This window comes from Solea solea, chromosome 2 (genome assembly GCF_958295425.1).
Source record: "Solea solea chromosome 2, fSolSol10.1, whole genome shotgun sequence".
NCBI lineage: Eukaryota > Metazoa > Chordata > Actinopteri > Pleuronectiformes > Soleidae > Solea > Solea solea.
In genome coordinates this window covers 27,630,550-27,646,164 of record NC_081135.1, presented here as the reverse complement: position 1 = coordinate 27,646,164, position 15,615 = coordinate 27,630,550, and the positions used below count along the sequence as shown (strand labels likewise).

The following is a 15,615-nucleotide window of genomic DNA, read 5'->3' as shown; positions in this document are numbered from 1 at the left end:
AGAGAGAGAGAGAGTTAGAAATGAGGAAAAAGTGCATCCTTGTGGAAAGAAGGTGGAATAGAGACGGAGGCAACACAGAAATACACATACTGTACAAATGCAAGATGTGTGTGTGTGTGTGTGTCTGTGAGTTAATATTAAAACCAGAAAAAAATAAAGAGACTGAGCAAGAGAGGTCTCAGAATATGAGAGTCTGCATTCAAAACCACACCAAAGAAACACACTGTGAATCGTAGCAACTTCTAATATCTTCCACTCACATTTCCCTAAATTCCAGCAGAAGATAAAGAAGAAGAAAAATGCACTTCACAGCCTGATTGAGCTGACAAGATATCATTGGATTACAAAGCTCATTTCACCGCAGGTTCAACGCTTGACACACCAGCGCCTGGGTTGGTCAGGCATGCAGATGGAGATGGAGCGGGATCTGCGCTTCTCTCCTACCCATCACTGTCTGTGGCATTTGCAAAGGGCATATGCAGGAAGCCTGAGACATGACAAACTCCAGCTCCATCTGCATCCCATGATTGCTCTGTGGACTGAATGTAACGGACGCTTTCCAAACCACTGGAGCGACGGGCCACTTTAGTGACGAGGCAGCGGAAGTTACACACAGGTAGAATCCATTAGTGCGATATTTAGTGCATTAACGCGGTTCCTCTGTCGCCCACGTTCTCGCCAACTGATGGCGTAAAACATTGGACGGCGAGAGCGTCGGCCATTACTGCGGAAAAAAAAATTAAAAATTAAAAAGACACTCAGTCTAGCAAGACAAAACAAAGATGTACTTGAGGGTAATTGGACGAGCAGGCACGGCACTGCTGGACTGGAAATGGGACGAAATAAGAAAACGAAGAGAGATACAAGGCGAGGGAATGCATCAAAGCTTTATCAACTACGCATTAAGGAGCAGGTCTACTTTCTCAAGTACTTAGCCCTTACTTGGACTCCAGAGACACCCCGCCTACTATTGTGAAGAGAAAACTTGTGTTCTCTTTCATGGTACACGTGTACCTCTGATGTGTAGAGAGGACTGTGATGTTCCTTATGGCAGGCCCTGGTGATTTGACAAGACTGATGGTACATCTGCAGGAGACAATATTAATGATGCACTGGCCGTGGTTACAAGCTGCCTCTCTGCTGAACAGACACACACGCGCGTGTGTGCCATGGATCACACAGGCGTGCACGCGGGTGCGCACACACACACACACACATCGTTGTAATTCATGTTGGGTAGGACTCAGTGAAGATGGACAAGACAGAAAGAGAAGGTGGAGGAAGCAGAGACGAGGGCAACACAGCCTAGGACACAGAGAGAGCTCAGGGGGTGGACGGAGCTTGTGTAGTGCGTTGGGGGGCTGAGGGGGGGGGCATCTGTCTACTGTTTAATTTGCCATCTGTGTGGTGTGCTACTGCCAGGGTCCCTAATCAGGCAATCAATCACACCCCCATAAAAACGCTGTCAATTATATCCCATCCCTCGGCTGACAGTGGCCATAGTGCCATTCAGAAAAGTTGTTGCCATGTGCAATGTTTAGGTGAAACTAAGAATATTTGTTTTTCTTTTTAAGGGTCAAAACAGCCCTTTCTTATTTAATAGTATTTTTAACAACAGTACACAACTCCGGCTTTGGATGATTACTATGATTTTTTACATTAAATGCATTCATATTTAAAAAGTATATAGGTTCCCCATCTTCTCAACTACAGTATATATGAAAACACTTTTCTTTATATTCACATCCTCTCCTCCTTTGTGACCCTTTCTGTGTGGCGTTTGCATGTGTGTGGGTATTCCCCGTGTTCTCAGGCTTCTTCCCACAGTCCAAAAACATGCAATAGGGGGATTAGGTAATTTGGACACTCTAAATTGACCGTGTGAGAGTGGATGGTTGTTTGTCTCTATATGTGTCCCTGTGATGGACTGGCGATCTGTCCACGGTGTACCGCACCTATCGCCCTATATGTCAGCTGAGATTGGCTCAGCTCTCCCCGCGATCCCTCATGTGGAGGATAAAGCGGAAGGAAATGGATGGATGGATGGATGGATGAATTGGTACTTGCGCGTCAGTAGCCAGAACATTTTCCATTCTCAATGTTTGCTCATATCCTTGCACAACTGTTACAAAATGATTACATGATCCACTAGTTTAAAGCAAAAGACAGATTTGATTTCTGAAACACTACTTATGTCCTGGTAGCCATATAAATACATTTGTCTGGGGTAAAAAAGAAAGGGAAAAAAATAACCAGCCTCTGTTGTCCTCACAATATAGTAGGATTTGGCAGTTGTAGCAGTTGCAGTGTAGCCTGCTGCAACCTTTTCCCGACTCCAACTACACCAGAATTTTTTTGTTTTCCCAAACAACTTTATTTATTGATGGCTATCCAGATGTGTAAAAAAAAAAAAAAAAATCAGACACTGATTATGGACTCAAGCTTTAACCGCAAATATCTGGCCAATCTAGGGCCGAGTTACATGTTGTGATTTAGTCCATAATTTATCCTAAATATCACAGGACTTGCTGTTCTGTGAGTGGTCCATGTGCACTTACTGCGTCCGCACCTGGTAATCATCTCATTTAGTGACAACGATCATCAATATCATCTCCAAAAGAAACATAAGTGTTTTATCGTACACAGACATTCATTTTAGGTATCAGTGTGAACAGATTAAAAGTCTGTATCCATACAGTAAATTAAACATTTGTGTGTAGCCCATTTGAAAGAAACATAAACTTGAGTCTCACAAAAAGGGAAGTATCAACGGTAACAATCAACCACAGATGATAGAGGACGCACACAAACCTCCAATTACATTAAATAAATTCACATATGCTCCTAATTAAATCAACCAATTAAATTCTGCTGTAGAAGAACTCAGGAGGCACAACAACATGCTTTACATCACTGAGCCATTCGCCATACATTTGCGGCCGAATTGGTCTATAAATAAAGTCAATGCCACCTGCAAGTGGCGCACTAAAACAAAAAATGCCTGCTTTCTCCTTTCAATTAACAGCGCGTCGAGCAAGGAGCCCACAAACTGGAGTGCTGCGCATTAATCCAGCAGTAAACATTAACGCCTACTAACAGAGTGAGCTGTCAACCCAAACCATGTGTCTGTTGTCTGTCTGTCTTCCTTTGTGCATTCAAGAAAAAAAAAGAAAAAAAATAAATACTTAAACTCCACCGTTTGTTTCTTACAGTTTACATTACCACTGAGGTAAATCCTTATGACTTATACTAGTGCTGCAGAATAACCAGTATCTGTATATTGTAAGAAAACAGTCTATGCCCCTCCCTCCATGTTGCTCAGCATCCAAACTGAAATTCCACACAGTAATTCACATTAATTAATATGAACAAATTAAAACAGCGGTTAGAACTCAAATACATTCTTCATTGGTATGCAACATATTGATGACTGAATAATCTTGCTGTGTTGAATAGGCAGCAGCAACTTTAACTCATTTGTCAGTCCACTGCTCCTCTCCCTGTGTCAATCTAACCAACTCTCTTCTCTTTCACTGAGGTGAAAAAAGCCTGTCAAGCACATTCATTAACAGATTAATTGACTCTTCATCACAATTTGTGCTCGACACTCACACAACACCAGATGCACACTTCTTCAGTCCCCACAGATATGACCTAGGCGCTGCACCATTTGGGTCCCTTTAATTGTGAATAGTGCCTCAGTATGAGCAAATTAAAAACATCCATCTTTGAAAGAGCCCATCACTGAAGTGTTTAAAAAGCTAGACGTTTGTAAAGAACAGTTAAACAAGGCGAAATAAATGTTGTCTGAAATTATCCTTTTTTTTTTTTTATGGTTGAGTGAGGCCATAAATTGAATAAAGGCTGTTTTTAACACATTTCTCACTGTGTTAACAAAGGATATTGTGATTGAGGCCAAATTTTAAGTCACATTTTTGTGTAGGATGTTAAAAAAAACAATCTGCATCCAGCTTTAATTGTGGCATTCATTAAGCTGCATCCTGTCGAATCCATCCATCTTCTACCACTTTATCCTCCACATGAGAGTCGCGGGTGCTAATCCCCTATAGGGCGAAAGGCGGTGGGGTAGCCTTGACCAGTCCATCACAGGGCCTCAAAGAGACAAACAACCACCCACTCTCACACCTATGGTCAACTTAGAGTGTCCAATTTGCCTAATACACAAATCTGCATGTTTTTGGACTGTGGGAGAACCCGTGGACCCACACCAGGTTAGAAACCCAGGTCTTCTTGCTGCAAAGGCAAGAGTGCTAACCACTACACCTGTGAAATCTAAAATTCTAAAATTGCAAAAAAAAAAACTCCCACAGCAACAATGAATGTGAAACTCAGTGAAAACTAAAGCCAATAATACTCACTTATGGTTTCTTAAGTATCACTATTCAAACCAACACGGGGAATTGCTGCTTTCAGCTTTAACAAGAAGGTTAATCACACACTTTTCACACAAAGGACTTTTAAAAAGTGACATAATGAGCTTAGTCACACGCTTGAGGAAATTAGCATCTGAGCTTTTTCATCACGGTTTAGCAGAGATTTTGTGGCTTCAATCACCTGAAGAAACAGGTTTTCCAGCAGGTGCACATGTTACAAAAGATAATCTTGTAACCTGTACGGCAAATTCAGCCATACATCATTCTGATGTGGATGGAAATGTGTTTATAAAACATCTGCTCGGTCAATATAGAAAAAATGTTTATATTGTGGTCACAGCAGAACAAGGTATAGCTCTTTGGTCTTCCTGCCATTGTGCTGCTTAGCTTGCAGGTTCCATTTTTCCCCCCTTCAAGAAAAGGTGAATAATTTGAGCTTTTAGAAGCCAGAGCCTCAAGCAAGAAGTGGCACAGGTCAGAGATCACAATTCAGAGGTCATCCTTAATCTGAGCCAGTGTACCTGTAGAAATTACACATCAGTAAGAATTTGTGCTGAGTTTTACATTTACCCATGGCATCACTACAAACTGAAACACAAAGGCTGCCCATGCAGGCGGGGGGGGGGGGGGGGGACCTCCAGACATGCGAGTGTTTGGACTTGGTGGAAGTCAAGCAGAAGATTTACTTTTCACCCTTTTTTTGGAGAAGAAATACTAGTTGGAGGGGTGAGAGGAAGGCAAGGAGCACAACATGTAATCCATGTCAGACACTTTTCAGCTGTATGTGTCAAACTCAAACAATGATTCCGTTTTTAAATGTAGTCAGCTGAAAGGAACTTCATTTTAAAACATAACTCTACATTCTTACCTGTGTAATAATTGTCAGTAAAAGCCAGCAGTCATTTGGAATACCAAGGAAAATTTTCTAGTTTTGTTTTCTGACAATGAATGAATAACTGATGCTAATAAAAGCACAAACAGTAAACCGGGTCTCTCCTGGGTGTTTTTTTTTTCTTTTTCTATTAAAGATCTGAGTCAATTCTGGATAAGAACATTTAAGACAAATAGTAAATCTGGAAATGAAATACTTAAATATGTAGCAAACATCAGTTTTATCATTATACTGGTTAAATAAGTACAAATGTTTGAAAGGCTTGTGCAGGTGAGCTCCACCCACACACACACACACACACACACACACACACACAGAGAGAGAACCACCAGTGGAGTGGATTAATGGTACTTTGTTGTCATTATTTTTTAAAAACAAAAAAGAAGTTATACACTTATAGAAGCATATTATTTTGCCGTCGGTGAGGTTTAGGAGGAAATTGCCGCGTGTCATATAGTGAGCTGCTTGTGCAGATGACCTATGGGTTCTTTTTGTCACAAGAGAGAAGTCTCAAATAATGAGCTGCTGAGAAAATGATAGAGGCTTTAGGCAGCAACAATGGAAAAGAAAATAAATGCCAGCATTTAAACCTCGCTGAATGAGGGTTAGTGGAGCGGCGAAAATCCATAACTACTGATGTTGCCAAAAGGGCAATAGCAATAGATTCAATTAGTGGGTAAAGATTGTGATTTGTATTAAAACATATTTTTCATTTTCACATGCTACTCTAGTTAAGTGTGTGATTTCTCTTTGTCCTTGAACATGCGTGAATATGTCACCCATCTTTCCACACTCGCGGAGGGGGGGGAAAAAAAGAAGAATGAATTCTTATGAACAGAAGACAGGAGAAAAGACACTTAAGGGAAGGGAGATAACGAGACATAGGAGAAACAGATTAGGAACAGGTGTCAGTATAAAACAATGAGGACACAAAATGAAATGAAAGTTTAGACATAATCCACACAAGGTATGGAACGACAAAAAAATACAGCCCAAGAGAATACAACACTAGAAAATGCACAACTCTAGAAAACCAAATCCAAATATAATGGGATAAGAAAAGCCCAAGGTGAGTAATCCAAGATCATGACAGAATCTATATCCCCCATCTCTCTGTCTCTCTCTCTCTCCCACCCACACACAGTTAATACATCTGTCTTGGCCTCCATTGAAAATAAGCTGAGCATCACTCTTACAACCACTGTCTCCACTTGGCAAACTGGAAAAACACATGCACTCTGCACTCACAGCATGAATGTCTACGAGCAGCTATAGCCAAGCGCGCGTCCACACACACACACACACACATGGAAACACATCAAACGTTAAGTGAGCACACGGGGAGTATACATAAATGAATTCATAAACTCAAAGATGCCTTTGGTACCCATTCATATGAATAAGAGAAGTGCCCATACCACTCGATATGATCCATCCTCATAGAGAGAGCCAGAGCTTTCATCAGTCAACGATAAATCAATTCAAGATTACAAACAAGGCCACGGAACACACAGACAATCAATGCCTTTTTCCTCAAGTCAAAGCTTTAATGCACTGCTGTATTCAGAGCACTCATTTGACCTAAACGATGATGAAACTTTAATGCTGCATTCAACAAACCAGTATGCCAAATGGATTTTGTGGTCATCTTAGTGGAATTTCTGAACAGTCTGTTGCTGCGGAATAAAAGAGGAAAGCTGCCTGGACCATGAATTATGAATTGTTCTCAAGTTTGCTGAGCTTTGTTTGCTTTTTTTTTTTTAGTTTGATCCAATGGGAGATAATGATGACAGAGAGATTATAAACTGTTTTTTTTAATACATTTATGAAGAGGTTCACAGGAATACCAATGTGTTCTTCTGAATTCCTTTGTTCACAGATTAAGCACTGGCACTGCTTTGTCAAGTCTAGCCTTCTGTGGCCTTTTAACCTTCAGCCTCACTGAGGCATGGAAGGATCACAGGAATCTGGTTGGAGAAATGTTTTGGCAACATCGTGCTGGCCTATCGTTGTCTACTAATAGAAGGATAATGTTTTCAGTACATCAAGGCATGTGCATTCAACCCACGACAACTTTGAATCAGACAGGAAGCCACCTAAATTCAAAGTAGTACACATTCAAGGCTGACCATTCAGACAAAGTGTTTTAATTGATGCCCCTAAATTCACGAGACGGAGGGGCAGCAAGACGAAGAGGAAAAAGAGAGAAGCTAAAAAAAAGCTTCTCCTCCTTTTCAAACAACCCTCAGGAGTGTCCAGACTAGAAGGTATTCAAGTGCTAAATCCCTTTAATCTCACACATCAAAAAGCAGCTCACTTCCAGCACTTAGCTGTCTGTAGCTTCTGGAAAAAGACAAAAAAAAAAAACAACAACAACCTGCAGCATGATTTCTTCAACACAAAACCAGATCCTGGCATTAAATCAGCAGGCATTATACAGTACATATACATCTTGTGTGTGTTTTTATCTGTTTCTGTCAATGCATAAAATATACCCTCCACCTTGTTTACATCCCTTCAGTGTAATATTTTGAAGTCATAATATGCACAACATTGTTTACCTTTTTGTTTGCTGTGAGATGCATCTGTTTGTCGCTTCCCTACAACAACAAAAAAAAACAAAAAACAAATATCACTCTGTGTCCACAAACCCCTTTCCCCCCAGAAAAAAAAAAGATGTGTATGGTAATTTGTGGGAGACAATACCAGTGACAACCCCGAGCGTTTGTAAAACACGGAAGTCAGTCAAATGGATAAATTAGTGTCACCGCTCTTGTCCGCATCCCTGTTGGGGGTTATCTCCCTTTCTCATCATACAAACATGCATCATGTTTGATGGCTCCGGGCGACTTTTTCTGTCAACTCAAACCAGCAGCTTTACAAGCACAGCTGCTGCACTATTAATCATGGAACCTTTGTACATTCTCACACACGCCGCACACTGTCTGTGGCTGGTAAAAAGAAGAGCCTACCAGTACCAAGACAAAAGGAACAGAAGAGGTCTACGACTAATTGTGAACACTGCTGCCAAATGAAACAATCAGGCAGTCATTTCTCGTGCATGTGTGTACGCCTGTGTGCACACACACAAGCATTGTTGTGTCTCAAAAGCCCATGACAAGTGTCAGTCAGGCTCCTGTCAGCGCTTCAAGATGATGGAAGCATTTCAGAGGATGAGTAATTACAATTGCAACATAAAAAAAAAAAAAAAACAGGCGACGGGGTCAGCGCCGAACTAACCGCGGAGAGACTGCGAGCTCCGGACACGCTGTGCCAAAATTGTGAAACGTGTTTTTGTTTGAATAAATCAAGAAATCGAATTAATTTACTCAAATGGATATGTTTGGCCTCAACACTTGGAAATCAATGCGGGCTGCAATATTTGTTCTGCATATTATCAATATTCAGCCTGTAACCCGAAACAGCAAAAATAATAAATGCGGCAATAAAACCACAGCTCTGAAACACACATCATGCTGCCGAAAAGACCATTTTCACCCTCAGGCGGTGAGGGTTATGAGCAGTGGTTATGTGATCTGACACATAATTCTGTTATTATGCTGTTTGTTGTTTTTATTTTACCCTTTGAATGTCCTTTAATATATTTTTTACTAATGCAGTGTTTATTGCCACAAGCGCTGCATTTTTCAAATGTAACCGACTACGCACAATGACTGCAACTCCAATTAGTAATCGAAACAATATTTAAGACATTCGCCACAGGAGACACGCAAACCAATGACACACCGCCTGCCCTCAGTCTTTTAGCTGATTGATAACACTACGTCAAAATGGATTGATAAACAATGTCAAAGTGACACATTAACTGTCAGCATGTATATGATGGTGAATATGATGTTTTTATGGTTTATAAAGGTTTAGTATATTTGACCAAAAAATGAAACTGATTTGAACACTGTATCCATTGTGATTTAATTTGTAGTTTAAACATAAACTGTCAATCTATCAATGCAGTCAAACCAAATGATGATAATAATGGTCAATAACCCAGTTGACAATCCATCAAATCCCCAGTGGAAAATCTCCACTTGGTGGTGGATAGATCATTTGGTAAACTGTTCCACAGGGCCCAGTCCTGCATCACAAGGATACAACAGTGTGATTAGGTGATTGTCGCACATTGTCCGGCACGTTATGCACATTTTTTCCCCGTAGACCTCCTTTGGGTCCATGTCCCCCGGCTACTTGTCACTCTCAGTCACCCCGGTCTATGGATAATAGCTCAGTGGAGGTCATCAATCATCACAGTCAAACCAAAATGCTCTGACAAAGTATGCAGCTTTTCATGATGAATTCTCATTATTATAATATCCCCCAAAGAGTATATGCCCTCCCTCCCATTTTGTCCACATGTGCACCTTTGCAGATAAGTTTGGATCCACTCCATACAAATGACATGTGATAGCCTGTATTGATTTCACAGTGTGTTCTGATTATGTTGCCCCCAGAGAGCAAACAGTGACTGGAGAACCATGCTGTGAGAGCTATGCAGTGCTTTCACTTGAATTGGCTAGATGAAAAGATTAATCACTGCTGGGCTATAAAGTGATAGATATAAATGATTACATTTGAAATGTACCTTTATTCAGATCCGAGGAGAATACAGATGAATTGAGCTGGTGGAGGTTTCAAGAGACACAAAAGCCAACACCAAAGGTAAAGGCAGAAGAATAGTACCACACAAGTGTCACATTATGTAAATGGAGCATCGCTAAGGAACAGAGAGAAAGAAATCTCAATGTAAGCTGTGGAGTGTGCGTGTGTGTGTGTGTGAAAGACGTTAATGCTGCCGTCTACTGAACTATCTGTGATAAGGTCTGATTTTCAAATGCCACTTTTACTGATTTTCATATGTCAAATGTAAATTTCAAAGGGCAAATTTGTACAGTTCACAAAGACAAATGCATTATTGTATGCATTTGGAAAAAGTGGAACATACTGCTGATATTAAAACAAAAATGGTGCATGTTTGAAATGAAATCACTTGCATATTTTCATATGATCACTCAGTAAAATATCATTGATATTGTTAATAAAAAAAAACTTCATATCATTAGGAGTACGCACTGACATTAATGTGCGTGCAATTGAAAGCATAATGTTCATAATTCAAATGGTAAATGGCATTACATGCAAACACGTTCATATGTTAGCCCTCCATATTATTCTTGAGCTTGAAGAATCTAAATATAAGCTATAAGTTGGCAGAATGTGTAACACCAGTCCAGTTTTAGCTATTTTAATATGGACTAAATATTTAAAATATTGCTATGAACATCACTAACATCTTCTGGTATCTTTTATTTACTGAAAAGGTCATAATAATTTAGTGTGTAATGATTTAGTAAATATCTAGAGACATACACGCCTCATATGGATAAGACGAGTGCTGGCACTTATTTTTTTTCCCCACTTCATGCACTGATTAAATCCTAAGAAAAGTGTTTAACCGCATAACAAATCAAGTGGGAAGCAGGCTCATTTTCCCACAGATTTCCATTCAAATGGAATCTTTGTTTTGCCCCTTGGTGGTTATTCACTATATTCTTACTACTTGATTAGCATCACCTGCAAACCAGAAACCCTTCTTCCATTTCTATAAAATGTTTGGATCCTCCCACTGGTCCTTCACTGTCTTCCATCAGTCAAGACAGCACATTGTTTTCGTTCATTAATGGGGACATATGAGCAAGGCCTTGATGGGCTGGACTGTCATCAAATGTAATGTATCTAAATGGTTTTGTCCTTGTGAAGGCAAGTGGAGCTGAAACAAAGGAGACTGCCCGGGCGTTTTATTGACTGTGTGTGTGTGTGTGTCTCATGTTTTTGTTGTGCAAGTGTGTACGAGAGAGACTTTAAAAGCAGACCTCAAGTGGAAATGTGTCAATTTCAGTTCTTCCATCAAACTTAAACCCGTCTATGTTCTTCAATTTCTCGGGGTACGCGTGAAGAAGTGTGCCAATAAAGCACAGACGGGCTTTTGTATGCACGTTAATGCGGAGAATTTATGTCTACACACATCTGTAGTCCTGGTGAATCATTAACACACAAGAAGGTAACAAATTAAAGGCAGAATGTGAAGAGATTAGTCCACAGGGAGGCTTAGAATATGCACAAGTGAGGTGTTCTGTTTAAACATATGCTAATTTTCCCTCATGATAAAGCCCACACATGAAAATTGATTTTCTGCACTCCGCTATTCTATAACTCGTCCTATATTTCTTGTGTAGTCTAGAGTAGCTCCGGTTTATTCTTAAATACCTTTGGCTTCTCGTGTTGCCAAAACAAATAATAGTTGAATAGGTGAATTTAAACATTTGTGTAACTCATTACAGTTCATTTACATTTACGCCACCTTTCATTAATAGTCGATCCTTGAGGCTGTTTTAAAAAACACAGCATGCTTTAACAAAAGGAAATGACATGGCCCTTAATCCGGAAAGAGGAAGGCTGTTATGGATTTCACTGAAAGACACAAGTGGGGAAGCACAACAGCGACAGACTGAGTTCAGCTTTTCTAGTTTAAGAAATTATAATAATAATAACAATAATTACATGTAAAACAATCTTTAAGATTCTGTGGGTAGTGTATATATTATATAGAGAAAAGTTGTATCAATGTCAACAGCTTTGTACATCCAAGCGAAGAAAAATAATCCAATCTCTCCCTCCCTCTTGACCCACTGATATCAGTATAGATTATTTAACGATTAAACTACTGTATGCTCCTACAGATGACCACAACAACAAAGATGAGACTGGCAAATGTTGTGGATAATATCTGAGTATAGTGGCAGGAGGTTTGAGTGTTGGGCTGCATTGGTATATTTGTTTTAAGACCTGAAAATTGTATGTATGAGGGCTAAATGCTGCAGGATTTTCAAACACCTATTAACAGCATTTTGTATTAGGTGACTCACGACCACTTCCTGATCCAATGTATTCAAGTTTCCTAATTTAATTTCATTTGTTTCATCTTGCTCAATACTCTTAACTGACAACAATCGCACAATAGCCCCACGCTGATAGACACTTATCTCAAATGATGAAAAAGTTTAACATGGTCATAGCAAATTTGGTTACATTTCAAGTTAAAAACAGAGTCGTCTAACCCCCTTCGTCATGAAAAAGTCTTCCTCAGACAGGAAATAAAGATCTTAGACAGCAAAATATGGACCAGATTCTATGACCATTGCAAGCTAAAAGAAAACAAGCTAGTAGATTCCAGGCATCCGACACAAATAAAATACTATTAATAAAAATAATAAAAACATATTAGATTAAACCTAATTTGTCCAGGGTGGACAGAACTTTTTTAAGGAGACAGGGGCCCAATTTAGAAAAAGAGCAACTCCTCATAATTATTAATTGGGGGAAAATGTTTCAGTGCAAGATTTGCACTGAAACATTTTCCCCCAATTAATAATGCTTTCAACATATTTATTTATATCAACAAACATACCCTCATGCGAGTCTCTACAAAAAAAGTTACACTAGAAAAAAATGAAATTACGATTGCAATGCAATACATGGTATTCTTGGGCATCAGCACGCACTTTCAATTCAGAATAGTAAAATATACATTTGAACAATAAATGGACAAAAATGTCTTCTTGTTTGTCTTTGTAAAAAAATTAAAAAAAATAAAAAATATATGGCCTCCATCCCCAACTGCTGTCAGAGTTAAGACCTGGTTTTAGGGTTAGAATTGGGTTTAATTCACGGTTAAGCACTTGGTTGTGATGGTTAAAGTTAAGGTAAGGGGATAGGGAATGCATTGTGTCCATGATGTGTTGGATGTGCTGTGCAACTTCCTTGAGCGATGCATATCAGCGCGTTGATTTATTTTATGTGTATTCTGTCAGGACAAATTTGAAGTTGTGCGGCTTGTGGCTCTACCACCTGCTCCTGCACTGTTATATGGTTATTTAGTTAAAGGAAGACATAGGCTGTCACTCAGGTCATGATCTCTTTCCTGACCTCCTCACCAGCCATCCATGGGTCAGCACTAATGAGTGGCAGGTCGGTCAAATGGGACGCCACTGCTATGTCAACCCGACGTCCTACTGTCCTCCTGCTAACGCTCTCTCTCTCTCACACACACACAAACACACACACACACACACACATACCAAACTGCAAACATTGCTCTGCCTGCCATAAGAATGGCCAACACTTGGTTGATTAAAAAAGAAAGGAAATATGTTAAATATCCGTCAGAAGAGAGAGAAAGAGAGCAGTGTCCATACATGTGTAATATTTTTGACAGTTCTGTCTCCCTACCATGTGTTTGAATAATTGGGTGTGATATATTTGATAAATGGTGGGTATGTGTGTGTGGGGGGGTGCTTGCATGCATACCTGTCATGAAAAACACCATCACTGGTGACAGAGGATGGACGCTCACACACAAACACACAGCTATTCTTCCTAGGACACTGCACTGTCTTCTATTCCTTTTGACAGCCTTAACAAAGCTTTATCCCTCACCTTAACCCAACTGCAGCTCAAATCTTGGCCGTGAAGGTCATCAGTGTCATAGAAATAAGGTTCAGGGTTTCTCCATTCGGACTACTGGTCCAGAAAAAGTCCTAAAGAGGTAACAAATACAAGTACATGCATGCACAGACACACAGACACACAGTCTCTCTCTCTCACCAACCTGGTCTATCTGTGCCCTACCCTGTTAACCCTTTACCAAGCAAATACATATATTTGGTAACATCTGAAACCACGTTACCGTGTATTACTATGATCTGAGACACTTGTATTTCAAACCAGCCAATCAGAAGAGATCCAGCTATGACCATTCAGTGCAGTCTCAAAAGGAAACAGTACGGCCATATGACTCGATCTTCTCAGAAATAATAATAATAATATCTCAGAAACTAATGATGGTAAGTTGATGAAATCAATCAGGTGTGTTGTAGCAGGGAAACATCTCAAACATGGATTGGAAAACACTGTTCTATAATGTTCTACAATAATGTTCCTTTCACTTTATTTGTGTTTTTATAGTCTTGTTCTATCCTCCAATAACAACTCTAGTGTTTTTAATTTCCAAGTATTTCAATGAGTGTCCTGTAAAGTGTTAACTATCGCTGCCAGTTCTCCCTCTGTTGCTCCTCTGTTTATACCAACACTAGGTTACTCACTACTTAACTTCTCCTGGGCTCAGCATATTAAGGAATTAATTTGCTGAAGCACACACCACATGCACAAGGCTGTCAACATTGTTCTTTGAATGCAATAATGCAGTCATAACCATGGAGTGATTTCAAACATCATCTCAGACTACAGTATGTTTTAAATTCAAAATGAGCCTGAAGATTAAATCAAAGCAAATTTACTTTCTATGATTGCATTTGCTTTATGACTCCTACCCTACCCCACCCCTCTCTCGCTTCCCCCGTCTCTCACTGACTCTTGCCATCTTTGTTTCTTTAAATATTCTGTTTTTTGTTGTTTTTTTTTTCTTTCCTCACAGGATGTAAAACACCATTCTGATCTCTTTCCGCTGCACTGCCTTGGCTGGACCTGTGGGCCTTTGCACACTCGCTTGTTTACTTTTCCGCATGCTCGTGCTCAAGTTCCAGGTATCCATGCCAACAGTCAACAACGTAATGGGAGGGTGTATGTGCGCTGACATCTTTATGAGCTGCTGTGACCGGAATTACCGCTGCGACACATTCAAACACATGGACACAGCAGAACTCAGACGGCTGTGTTTGAGCCACTAAGAGCTGATTCTGTTATGCAGCTCCACAATGAGTTGTACATGCACACGAACAATGACAAACTGAACTGGGCCCTTTTTCAAACAACACCTCATTATCATACGAATGAACCTACTAAATACCCACTCTTGATTAAGCAAAGAATGTACACTGAGGAAATTACCAGGGAGCAGGTGTTTATTTATTTTATGAAAAATGTGTGTCTCAAGACATAAACTGAATTAAAACAAACAAAGCCACGTTGTACATCGGAAAAGTTTACCCATCAAACTATAATCTGTGTGCGAAATGAAATGGAAGACAATCCTCCCTTGTCCATTAAGGCTGCGAATAAGGCTACTAAAGGCCAAATGCAGTTTCACGTTATCAATCACACTATGTTCTTAGCTCATTGATGCTGAATTTCTCTGTGAGATGAATAAAGTATCTATCTATCTATCTATCTAAGGAGGCTGAGTGGTGCAGATAGCAATAAGATTTGGATTCAGGAATTGCCCTGTTGAAGACGCTAAAAAAACTCCTTGTTTATTCTCAAGTCGCAAGTAGAAAGATGTCAATCGAAGGGCAAATG

At 39.9% G+C, this 15,615-nt stretch overlaps 1 protein-coding gene across 3 annotated transcripts in view; it reads right to left on the bottom strand.

Moving 5' to 3' along the window:
* Positions 1 to 15,615, bottom strand: part of LOC131446111 (receptor tyrosine-protein kinase erbB-4-like) — a 234,255-nt gene that overhangs the window by 153,620 nt on the left and 65,020 nt on the right. For 2 of the 3 annotated variants that reach the window (XM_058617115.1, XM_058617125.1), the window contains exon 2: positions 7,848 to 7,886. The exons of the other annotated variant lie outside the window; for it this stretch is intronic. In XM_058617115.1, coding sequence (XP_058473098.1) covers positions 7,848 to 7,886 — 39 coding nt within the window. The remainder of the gene's footprint in view (positions 1 to 7,847; positions 7,887 to 15,615) is intronic. 3 annotated transcript variants of the gene reach the window in all.